The sequence below is a fragment of the Coenobita brevimanus genome, chromosome 67 (genome assembly GCF_032717465.1).
Source record: "Coenobita brevimanus isolate Jiangsu-jjx chromosome 67, ASM3271746v2, whole genome shotgun sequence".
NCBI lineage: Eukaryota > Metazoa > Arthropoda > Malacostraca > Decapoda > Coenobitidae > Coenobita > Coenobita brevimanus.
In genome coordinates, this window is record NC_137020.1 from 4,089,965 (window position 1) to 4,102,837 (window position 12,873).

The following is a 12,873-nucleotide window of genomic DNA, read 5'->3' on the forward strand; positions in this document are numbered from 1 at the left end:
TTTACATTAGTCAAAGGATATGAGAAGGGAATGTATGCTTCCATGCCCGAGAAAATAACCTCCGAAATGCACAAGGCACATTCAAATGGCTCCCGGCCATGGAAGCAATAATCATTCCAGGGAAAATCAAAGAAGTACTGTCTGAGGGCCTCCCAATCTGCAGCTCCAACATGCCACAGACGACGTTTCTTTGGAAGGTCCACAGGCCGCACCAATGCGATAGGGCAGGTAAAGGCGATAAGGTTGTAATCGGAGGAGCCCAACGGAGAGAAATGATTAACAGTTTAAGCAGAAGGATTAGTTGTAAGGAAGAAGTCAAGTAAGTTGGAACTCTCTCCAGGGCGGTCAGGGATACGGGTAGGGTGCTGTACAAGCTGCTCTAGGTCATTAAGGATAGAAAAGATGCAGGCTTGTTCACCAGGTGGTTCAGTGAAAGGAGAGGAGAGCCAAAGGTGGTGGTGAACACTGAAATCTCCTAGAACGGAGATTTCAGACAAAGAGGAAATGGATAGAATGTATTCCATCGTCGAAGTAAGATAGTCGAAGAATTTTTGACAGTCAGTAGAATTAGGGGATAAGTAAACAGCACAGATATATTTAGTCAGAGAATGACAGGAGAGCTAAAGCCAGAGTGTAGGGAATTCAGAAGAATCAAGTTCAGGAACACGAGAGCAAGATAAGTTGTTGTGTGTATATACACACCAGCCACCTTTGGCTTTGAAATGAGTATAGAAAAAAGTAGGAGGATACAGTAAAGGGTTTGCTGTCAGTTGCCTCAGACAGCTGAGCTTCAGTTAGAAAGAGATGGTGAGGTTTAGAGGAGGAGAGATGGTGCTCAACAGAGCGAAAGTTAGATGAAAGGCCCCGAATGTTGCAGAAATGAAGAAGTGAGTCAGACAGTGGTTCCAGGCAGCTCGAGTCGTCACCGGGAGAGGGGCGGATGGTGGGGGCATTTATGGTCCCCCCCCTGGGGACTCCGACGCTATGTATTGAGATGGCATGATTTGTTGTTTGAATTTTGGAGAAAGAAGTGTGGTGTGTTCTGTGCATGTAGTTTGGCGTTGATAGAGAAACTTGTACTGGAGAGCATGCTGGCCTACTGTCTGTGTTACTGAGACACTGAAAAAGTTCAGCAAATGGGGATGGTCAGGAACTAGTCCCGAGGGCTGATGAAATGGAGCTCCAGCTCTCCCTGTCATCAGTTTTCCATCCACCTTGGGAGTATTGCCCTGCTCGACTGGTGTTACAGTTTACTCCTATTTGCGAAAGAAGGAAGAAGAGGAAGATTTTGCACTGTTCTTGTCCGTCTTGCGAAGAAAACGAGTCACAGTTACTACAGAGACCTGATCATAAATCTATTCGTGCATCTGGGCCCTGAACTGTATTTCCACTTAGGAAACGTAACAGCACCTCTTACTTATTGATTTATTTTTTTCTTTGTTGGGTAATATATATATATATATATATATATATATATATATATATATATATATATATATATATATATATATATATATATATATATATATATATATATATATATACAGCAAGCTTATTAGCACACCTTCTTCAGTGATTTGTTTTTCGTAATGTGGGGCTGTGTTTCCGTTGAATTAGCAAACTACTATATCTTTTTTCCCGTATCTTGGCCTAAAACTGCCTTCTCACAATCTTGAACACTGAGTTGTAACAGCAGATTATCAAAGAATACGATTCTAGTCACGAAAAAGTGCTATTAACGAATGTAGAACCATATTATTGTCTTCTTCCACTGAGCTACGTGAAATAAGCTGAAAAAGGGTGAAAATCTAGGACAGGTTAGCGTGAAACAACTATAGCACCTCATGTTGAGAGATTAATAATTCTTCCTGTGGGACTGTATTGCCGTTGGCCTAAGAAGCTTACCGACATGCCTTACTAAATTAATGACTTTTTCTATCGTACCTTAACCCACCGCTGGACAATATGTAAATAAATGTACACTCGAAAGCAAGAATCACTGAATGTGGACAAAGTAACCCTATCTCACGTAATGTTAGAAAAAAACAAATGTATCCAGTTTATTGATGGAAAGATACTGCCTAATTCCTACATTACCTTCAATGCAACCAATAATTCTATCTCTAAAGCCACTAGAATTCTCGTCGTTTCGTTTAACAGTACCCTCAGTTGGACCTTCCATGTTATATCACTTGCTAAATCGCGTGAGAGAAACTTGGATTATTGTACAGAATCCGTAACTTCTTCACTGACAAGTAGTTAATTATAATTTACATGAGTAATATGCCCTTCCAGCTCGAATATTGCTCTCCCTTGTGAAGTGGATATGAAAAGGTTGCATTAAAACAAGTGGAAAAATTCAGAGCAAAGCTATAAGCATAACGAAACGCCGAGCACTCGAGGGACTGGGGGTCGACTTAGTTTATCCTTCTGGGCACGATATCTCCTGAAGCCCTTGACGGATTTCCACCAAACTTTTGTCCGTGATACTTATGAGGAGGTAATTTACTGGATCAAAGGTTCAAAGGTCAAGGCCGTATGGGGTCGACTTAGTTTATCTTTGTGGGTGCTGTATCTTCTTAACTCATTGACAGATTTCGATTAAACCTTTGTCAGTGATACAGTTTGAAGGGACGATGAAATGATTAGGTCATCAAGGTCATGGAAGTTGTATGGCGGGTCCGTATGCAAGGCTTGGCGGAAGCATACCAAGCGGCTCTTTGCGTTGACAGCTGGGGACCCGATTTCTCGGAGTTTAATGTTTAAAATTTTTAAAGACCTATGTTAAAGCATATGGCTATAAGAATGCACGCACAGTGCAAGAGGATTATACAGTGAATCCCAAATTCAACTCGAACAATGAAAAAATCTCGTGTGTATTAGGGAGTGGCATCTACTAGTGATGGAAGGAAACTGTTGCTGGGAATAACTGAAATACGTTTATGTGACTAGTATGTTTGATCATCCGCCCATATATAACGCAAGGACTTCCACGGGGGATACCTATTTTTGCTTTTGAGTGAATGGCCATCAAAATCCCTGTCGCCTCTCCTGACTAAATCTCCAGGAACTAAAATGTTGTGTGATGGACCTGCAGCAAACGACACTTCTGACATTGAAGCCAAAGGAAGTCATCAGTGTCGGTTGCTGCGAATTCACCACATTGATTTTCGAAGTCAGTGGAGAGAACAGGAGGAGCGACAGAAATTTTGATGCTGACTGTACCTCAACATCAGTGTCGTGCGTGTTGGAGGGTAAATTAATGCAGAGCAAGTGTTCACAAACTGAGTAATAATGCGGCATCAACGTCTCAGGCATCATGATGAATTCCACGCGGCGCAGCTGGATACATTCCTGTCTTAACATTCTCACGGTCGCGTTCTTGTTTTATTATTTTTCCAGCTAATATCAGACGGTTTTATTCAAGAGAGAGTGTGTTTAAGTACCTGGGATTATTGGCACTGTTGACACTCACCCTTCAAAGTTCACGACAACTCTGGTATTCTATTGTAGCTAACGTCAGGTGATTTGATCCAGTTAAGAATAAGCATACGAGCCTCATTGTTTTTGTTGTTGTTGTTGTTTTGTGTGTGTGTGTGTGTGTGTGTGTGTGTGTGTGTGTGTGTGTGTGTGTGTGTGTGTGTGTGTGTGTGTGTGTGTGTGTGTGTGTGTGTGTGTGTGTGTGTGTGTGTGTTTTATTATCTCGGCGTAATCGTGTCAGTCCTTTACCTGAAACCCAGTAGTCCGTATATGAACCACACATTATTTCCATGCTAACACTTCAGCGCTAATACCCACCGCCCATACTGAATACTGTACATACTAGAACTGCCTCATTTTGGACTGGTGTGGTGGTGGTAGTGAGGTTGCTTTTACGACATGCCGGTAGATCTTGTTCAAGGTTTGGGAAATCTATCCAGCTATCTATCTATTGCCAGACGCCTTAATTCCTTAAGGGGTGACCACAAACAAATCGCCTCCATGTCGCCCTGCTTTCACTGCCCTGCTCCCAGCTCACACACCCCTCTCTCCTATACCTCTCCACTCCATCCGTCTATCTCATCCTATTCATTTCCTCATCATTTGGGAAATCCGCTTCATGAAAATTCGGACTCTCATGATATACCCCACAAGAAGCTGGGATTGATACAACGTCTCTCCGTACAGCAGACACCTTCCCGACCTACCTGAGCACCTCCACAAATTTTCTTCCTGTTGTGTTCAGACTTTGTGCAAAATTTCTATCCTGTCTAATTATTCTTTCATCCATCCATCATCCAATCCTACATTGCCCCAAGAGGAGAGTAGGAGCCCGGGGCTAGGCAGTTGGTCTCGACATTTAAGGTGAGAGTGACCAGCCTCACTCATACCTGAGTGGTATTACATGAGCAATCAACCCCAACCACCCCTTGGAAATAACTTTCACCCGCTCAGTCCGACTGGAGCGCAATAAATACCCACTAAACCACCAGGTGCCAAAATTTTGTTATATGGTTACCATCCAGCGTAGTAAATGGTTTCCTGGTGTACAGGAAACCATTTGGCTTGTCACTCAGTGTAGAGTCACCCACAGGCAGAAAGAAGAGGAAAGAATGAAGGAAAGAAAGACAGAAGAGGGAGTGTAAAGTCACCCGTAGGCAGAAGGACAAGGAAAGAATGAAGGATAGAAAGACAGAAGAGGATGCAAGGAAAGAAGGATGGAAGGGAGGAAAGGGCAGACACCCGAGAGCAGCAATTCATCGAGTGAGTGGATGGTGAGCGCCCCCACTTACCACTTGATACAAACCAGACAAGTGAGATTTCCTATCGACCCAACCCATATTTAAGTCATTACCTAAGCCACTAAGAAAACACCCAAATTAATCCTTTAGGCTTGGCATTTATTGACTGTGAAAAGGCATTTGATTCGTGATATGGAGTGGCAGTGATGGCAGCAATTCGAGGACAAGGTATAAAAAAAATATTATGCATAACGATATTAATGGAAACTCATGAGCAATTCAAGGACAAGGTGTTAAAAAAAAAAAACTTACATGACGATATTAGGAGAAATTCATAGGGTGCAGTTCGAGGAGAAGGTGTAAAAAAAAAAAAAAAACTTACATGATATTAGGAGAAATTCATGAGCATTTCGGTGGGCATGGTGTAAAAAATAAAACCTTTCATAATATAAGGAGATAGCCACAGAGACAGCACTGTTACCATAATGCCCCAAGATACAGCCAGAAAAACACCAGTAAGAAAAAGGCGCTCTACCAGAAAGCACCCTTCATTCAGGCCTTCACCTCCATCCTAGAGGACGCGGCGCAAGAAATTATATTGGGATTGGATAGGAATAAACATTAATGGCCTTGCTGACGACTTAATTGCTTTGAGAAAATACGAGGACGCAACTGTGTGTGTGTGTGTGTGTGTGTGTGTGTGTGTGTGTGTGTGTGTGTGTGTGTGTGTGAGAGAGAGAGAGAGAGAGAGAGAGAGAGAGAATCAGTGACTCTTGTTTTCACAGTACCGAAAATTGCTCAGATGGAAGAATTGTGCTTACACATGGAAAAGTTGTGTATTTTGAAGGTACTGCTGCTTTGACTCGACCTGTAGCGGGTCCAGGTCGGGCTAGAACAATTGTATTTTAACAGTAAACAATATTTTCATGTATCCATAATTATATCTATCTGTCTAGCTCTTTAAATCTATATATCTTTATCTGTATGTCCAAACGCCTTAATCCTCGCAAGGGATGGACGTAAACAAATCGCCTCTATGTCGTCCTGTCCTCTGCCATTTGTCTGCCCTTCCTCCAATTCACACCCCTTTCATTTATCTCTTCGCCTCATCCTTCCATCTCATCTTCAGGTCTCCCCCTCCCTCCTCCCTCTACCTCACATACATACACACTTCTGGTCAGTCTCTTGTTCTGCATCCTTTCCATATGGCCAACTCCATTTCCTTTATACACACCATGTTCTTCCTGTTGTAACTTATGGGCCTTAAATGAGGAATCTGATAATATACTGAGAACGTGAACTTTGACGGAATCAGGAAAAGAGTGGAAAAGGTTGTGGTGGGCACAGCAAAGAGTTATAAGGGAACAGACGAAAGTAGAGGATATAATCACCAATATAGATAGGACTGATATGGATATGGTCAGTCACGTCTTTATGGTATACGGTAGATAAGAGATGGATAACCAGGATGGCTGCGTGAAAACCAAAAGATGGAGTGCGAGGAAGAAACAGGGACCAAGATAGAAGGGTGACAACGCTTGCAAATTTATTGGGATTGGCTGCAACAGGTTAACATCCAATAGGTCAGAATGAAGAAATATGAAAGGTTTTGGTTCTGCAATGGACTATCACAGACTACTGCTGATGGTAGTTTATAATGTGGCACAGGAGGCATGCTTTCATCTGACAAAAATCTATAACCCCTTACAGCTCAGTTAAATGCCAGTAGATAGAGTGAGGGTTCGATTTGTTAACTACGCAAGGAGGCTCATTTGTACCTCATAATTTCACACAATAGCGACTTAGTATTCAGGTTGTGCAAGTGACCACGTTCCCTCAGATGAAGACAAACCGACAATAGTCAAGTGGTGACGACATGAACTGCTGGCCGTAACGTGGTGAGTTCGACCCATCACTTGAGCTAGAAGTAATATGAGGATATGGGTCCTGAGATAGCAGTGTACGTTGATCTCTCGTAAACGTACCCCTGCCAGCACTCTCACGCTCCTATGACTCACTCTCAGTTGAATATTATCGTCTAGCTTTAAGCAAAACAGTACAGTACAGGATAATTAACAAAGCAGCCTTGAACTTCCCAGGGTTAATGGTATCAGTATTAAAACTCAGGCTCCTATGACTTACTCTCAGCTGAAGAAAATTGCTTGGTGTTGAGTGTGAGAGTTAATACCATAATCCCAGCGGTGAGTGAGAGCCGTAGCATATCTCGATGTGGTGTAATTGGTGTTAATTCCCAGGTGGTGTCATGTGACGGAATGTAATGAAGTCTGTGGGTAGGTCTGACGTGAGACTGTGCACTGTATGTTTGTAAATATGCCTGTGTTTCTCTGCTTTTGTGTATCCGTTTGTGTATCTGTGTGTACAGTCATAAGAAAAACCATCGTTACCCTTCAGAGCATCGTTACCCTTCAGAGCTATGCACTATGACACATCGACGAAGTGTTGTGGAATGACGGGACAGGAACGTTTGTGCCGTAAACCCGTCAATGTCGGTTATGTGAGACAGATATTAGAATTTGTGCTAGAGGTAATAAAAGCTAATTAGATCGTTTGGCCTCTGTGCATAGAGACAACACGTTTTGTTATCCGGCACCGAATTCATTAAATAAAAATATAACAGAATGGTGTAGGGTCGGCAACACACATGCAGACGAGCAGTAAGTATGTGCACCCATGCTAGACGTATGATAGTAATTCAGCCGATACAAGCCAAGTTAGAAAATTTCAGTGTAATAATGATATGTATCGCGTTCTACATATAATTAATGTAGACCGATTATAGCCCCTCGTGCACTGTGACGTCTCCATAATGCATAACATGGATATACCACACCCCATCCATATCAACTCTGAAGCATCCATTTGAAACATTTAACCACCCATCTAAAGCAAACAAATGATCTCGTACACCTCTGCTAGACTATCATTAAAAAAAAAAAAAAAAAAAGTCGATGCCTATGGATTTAATACCTTTCAAAATAATTTATTTGTTGTATTCTATAGATAATTAGTGGTGAATAGTAGGACACTAATAAACGTGGTGAGTTTCATCATTAATCCCTGGCGGGGCGCTCTGGGTAACGCAAACACGTCCTATATATTTCCACGCCATATGGCTCATTCTTGCTCATTATTCCAACTCTTGTAATGGGATTGTGATATGGCAACACTAGATAAGGGAGGGGCGAACAGCAAGAACCCGCCCACATAGCCCAGCTAACGTTCGTTTTGCATCGAACATACCTGGGGGTATCGATAGTTTTTCTTATGACTGTACGTACCAGGGTGTATCATTGTGCTTGTGTGTACCTGTGTGGAACTGTTTGTGTGGTATTAGCCTGTGTTTGTCTGTCAGTGTGTCTCTATGTATTTATTTGTGTGTGGCTGTGTGTTGTGTCTTATTATGCTTGTGTGTATCTACAGTATTTGTAACTGTGTGTGGTAAGGCTTGTGTTTGTCTGTGCTTATGTGTTTATTTGCGTGTACCGGTGTGTTTGTGTGTTACTGTGGTTGTGTGTATCTGTATGTATCTGCTTGTGTGTGCCTCTGTGTGAAAGGCCTATGTGAGTGTGTAGTGACGTGTCTGTGTGTGGAAGGCATGATTCAGTTAGACCTTTGCCATGTTGGATAGAAAACAGTAAAAACACAAGAATTGATGCCATTAGCTCATTCATGACCTATTCTTTATTTCATCCATATTGTTGCCCCAGCTTCATCCAACCGAGAACGCGGTGGACTGCTGGCTGAAGTTATCCTTTCTCTGTAGCCCAACATCTTCCTTTAGGTGGAAAAGGAGGCAGCTGAGACACGCTCATAACCTTATCAGAGCCACCCCGTGAAGGCGTCCCAGTCAACCACCGCTTCAGTTCTACAGCTACTAAACGATTCTATCAAACCAGGAAACATCTTTTGCACTGAAAAGGTTAATAACAAAATATAACCCTTCCATCCCTCTCATCTTTCCTCCCAAAGAAACAAAAAGAAATAATAATAATAATAATAATAATAATAATAATAATAAAAATCCAAATAAAATACAAAGGTATCGATATGAAGGGGGTATTGGCAGAGTGGTAAGAGAAAAAAGGACATAGTTAATGGCACAGAGAGAGAGAGAGAGAGAGAGAGAGAGAGAGAGAGAGAGAGAGAGAGAGAGAGAGACCCAAGTCCTCACCTGGCGGTAGTGCAATGCCATAGCTCTTGGAATCGAGTGGACCGCCGACCTGCGTCAAATCACAGTATCTCTCTGTAATGTACTCAATGCTAGAGGACTCCATCATGTAGGCATACTGTCCGTCGCCCTTCAGCACCCTCTTGACGCCCTCCTCGTTGGATCTGGTGTACACGCTGGGGTTCTGGGACTCCATGAAGCTGAACATACGCTGGTAGGTAGGTAGCTTGGACGTGCTGGACGGAGCAGTGTGGAGGAGGTAGGATCCATGTTATTACCATTATTAGTATTGTTATTAACTTTTTCAATTCTACGAAGTATTTGTATTTAATTCTTGTTATTCCAGGCGATATTGCTCGGTACAGGAAGGATCTGTAGTAGTGAGATGGATACTGAAGACTATGCCTAATTATTCCTGACCGAAAAATGTGCCCTTAGCCATGTAATTCCGCCAGGGACGAGTGGGGTGAGCAAGAATAAAACAAAGTACGTTATCGAACTATTGAGGTTAAAAATCGTGACAGCAAATTCCATATAACACCTTCAGGACCAAGACTAAGCTATCGCCATTGCCATCATTCAGGGGTGGGACTCCACCTTACCTCCCTGGCCAATTCACATGATAAAAAATACAGCAGTTATTTGTGGATTATTTCGAACTCTTGTGTGTTAGTCAAGGTCTTTACTAACAAGCGTGTTTTACCGCTCAACCCACGGCTGTCCACTGCCAGACGCCATATATCCCAAACGGGGTGGTCAAGGGCTTAGAGTTAATTGTTTTACAGGGAGGGGCACTAATCCTCCACCAACCCCACTTGACACGTATAATTTTGCCAGAGCAAGAGGTGTGTATTAGTCTGCTTGACTGTACGATTTGTGTGTGTGTGTGTGTGTGTGTGTGTGTGTGTGTGTGTGTTTACTCCAGCTTAAACATCCTAATGCCTTGATCTGGAACAATTTTTAATAGGCTGGTGGCTGCTGAACACGTACACGACAGGTTTTGATATGAAAGTCATGCATCACAAGTCAACGTCTTCAAAGTGAAACTATATCTACTCCCACATGGTGGTCGTCCCCCTTTGGTGAATTACAGTTATAATGACGCTAATAATAATAATAATAATAATAATAATAATAATTATTATTATTATTATTATTATTATTATAACAATAACAAATATTATAATAATAAAATTATAATAATAATGAATATAAATAATGATAATATCAATAGACGGTGTTTGATTATTATTATCAGTTTTACTATTATAATTAGTTATTTATAATAATTGTTTATTACTATCATTAGTTTCATGTTATCAGTCGTATTGTGGGGTGGCAGGAAAACAAGAGACTGGCAGGTAACTAAAGGAAGGTCAAGACTGGCCAGTCCTGTAGGTTTAGTGATAAAACACAATATTTCAATTCCAGCCAAAGCAGACATCTGTGGTTGTGTGTCCTCTCGCTGGCTTAGCAGACTTCTTGATACCTCGATTATAGCTGTCTGTTTAGCACATTAAACCTCTCCTATACATTACTGATGCAAACAATATCAAAATTACAAAGAAAATATAGAGCCAGAAAGTATCAAGGTGCAAAATGCCTATAAAATCACTAAGTAAATCTTGTTAATTCTCCTACGCCCACAAGATTACAGATTTGTTTTTATTATCTGACTAACACAGGCTTAGTTCAAGATTACCAGGCCATACAGCACGATGGGTGATACGTTCGTGTCCTAAGGACGAAGATGAACTAAAGAGTTTTCAGTGAATGTGCGTGCAGTTCAATTTGTTGGATGATTAAGCAGAAAATACGAGGTTATTAACATGAGTTGCTCTTCTGTTATAGGTAACCAAACCTCGAAAGCGAGCAGATCACTGCATGACAGTTGATGTTTTCCATTTTATCAGGAACCACTGAATGTCAAGGTTTAATTATGTGTAACAGAAGAACAACTCGAGTTAGTGCCTTCGAAGTTTATGTGTAATCATCCAGTATACTGAACTGCACGCACATTCACTGAAAACTTTGTAGCTCATCTCCTATTTTAGGTCATGAACTTATCAGTCATCCATGGTACCTGCTTAGTTACACAATGAGAGATACAGTAAGACAGAACTGGGTGTCCTTTGCAGATCTTCACCTTTGAAATGCACGTAATAGCTCGTCTCACCGTATGATCTGAAACAGTCGTGTGTTCCTCCTTACCTAAAGAAATTCCAGGTAGACCCGCCATAGAGAGAGCCATACTTGATCTTGGTCTGCTTGGCTAGGTCCTCCGCGGATTCGATTGGCGACTCCAGCCTCTCCACGGTAAGGAAGGCGGCCAGGTTTGCAGTGTATGAGGAGATCATGATGAGTGTGAAGAACCACCACATGCCGGCAACTATACGGGTCGAAACTGCCCTGTAAGGAATCTACTTTGTATTCAGATTCATATTTGGATTCACGTGATTTATTGGGTTAAGCAGAGTCACAGAGAAGATGGCCAGCGTGGCAGTACAGGTCTTGGTCAGTGTGAAGAAAAACCACATAATAATGGTACGGTTTGACATTCTCTGGAAGGATTTACATTCAGATGAAATTTTTTAATGATTCATGGTACAGATATTTATTCTGTTTGAATGTATTATAATCGAAATTAAATTCAGGTCCATAACAGAAGTAAAAAACTACCATATTCCAGCAATGATACGGCTCTAAGCAACCTATAGAGATTAGGATTATAATGCAAGGGTCTAATTGGCGTATGTTTAGCTACATGGAAGGCAGCTAGATTGACTGTGAAGGAAAAATTCATATAGGATTAAATCACAGCTACATTCCCAAACTGATATGGGTAAGAAAAAATTTGTAGGGATTTTGAAGGGACTTGGTAGTGATTACGGAGCCACCACATCCCTACCATGATACAAACCAATATATTTCTGTTATGATTCAGACTGTTTAAATTCAGATTCACATGTGACTGGGTCCTTATTCAGAATCAGGCCGAGTTTTTTAATAAGAATGAAGAAGTATGTCAAGACACGGTGCATGTCGATACAGCCCTGTTAGTATTCAGGTTCAGGCTCCGATTCCATTCAGTTTTGAACTCGATTCAGAATCTTGTACATAATGAGGGAGAACCCCCTCATTATGGCCATGACATGAGTGAACACATACAAGATTAATTTATATTTAAATCTGGATTTGGATTCGGATGTGAGTCTGCATTTTGATGTAGATTCGAATTCATTCTACGGTAATACTGACTGTAAAGACAAACCACATTTAGGCAAGATACAGGTCAACACAGTCTTGTAAAATGGGAGAAATGGCGTTCCCCCGAGCTAGACCATGTATTGGATCATATAGCCCCGCCAGGTTACAGGAGCGCGCTACCACTCCCGGCACGGCAGTCCCGGGCGAGGCTCGAACTCGCAGTCCCCCGATCACGAGCCTGATGCTCTACCACTGAGCCACCGTGCCCCCACACAGTCTTGTAAGAATTCAGGTTTAGATTTGTAGTCATGTTACCATTCAATAGATTTTACTGAGGTAAGCACAGTTAACAAAAAAGGGATATTAAAACACACTTGATAAAACTGAGCCTAAATGATAATGTTCCATACATCTGGTGTGGCTGGATACTCTCATTAAAAGGGATCCACGTTGATACCACATTACCTTTCCCCTGAGGAGTGGCACGGCATAGTCTAATACTTGGGTAAAGGAAATTCTCATACGGTCCAGTATTTCAAGCCTCGTCATCCGTGTTTCATATGTAAAACCAAGGAGGAAGCTTTACATCGTACATTTTTGTTGCTTGCGGTAATATGGATGGCGGTAAAACTCATGATATGGGAGATGAACCAACACATTTGAATTCACAGTAATTTTCACATCATATTAATGAGGTAGGCGTAAGCACAATTGGATGCTAAATCCCTATCACTTCGTCTGCCTCTCCTTTCATGG

At 41.7% G+C, this 12,873-nt stretch overlaps 1 protein-coding gene across 1 annotated transcript in view; it reads right to left on the reverse strand.

The window, feature by feature from the left end:
• LOC145405625 (glutamate receptor ionotropic, kainate 2-like) overlaps positions 1-12,873 on the reverse strand; it is a 75,445-nt gene that overhangs the window by 11,107 nt on the left and 51,465 nt on the right. The window contains exons 9-10 of the mRNA XM_080276954.1: positions 11,122-11,319; positions 8,914-9,146 (exon numbers count right to left, since the gene is read on the reverse strand). Coding sequence (XP_080133080.1) covers positions 8,914-9,146; positions 11,122-11,319 — 431 coding nt within the window. The remainder of the gene's footprint in view (positions 1-8,913; positions 9,147-11,121; positions 11,320-12,873) is intronic.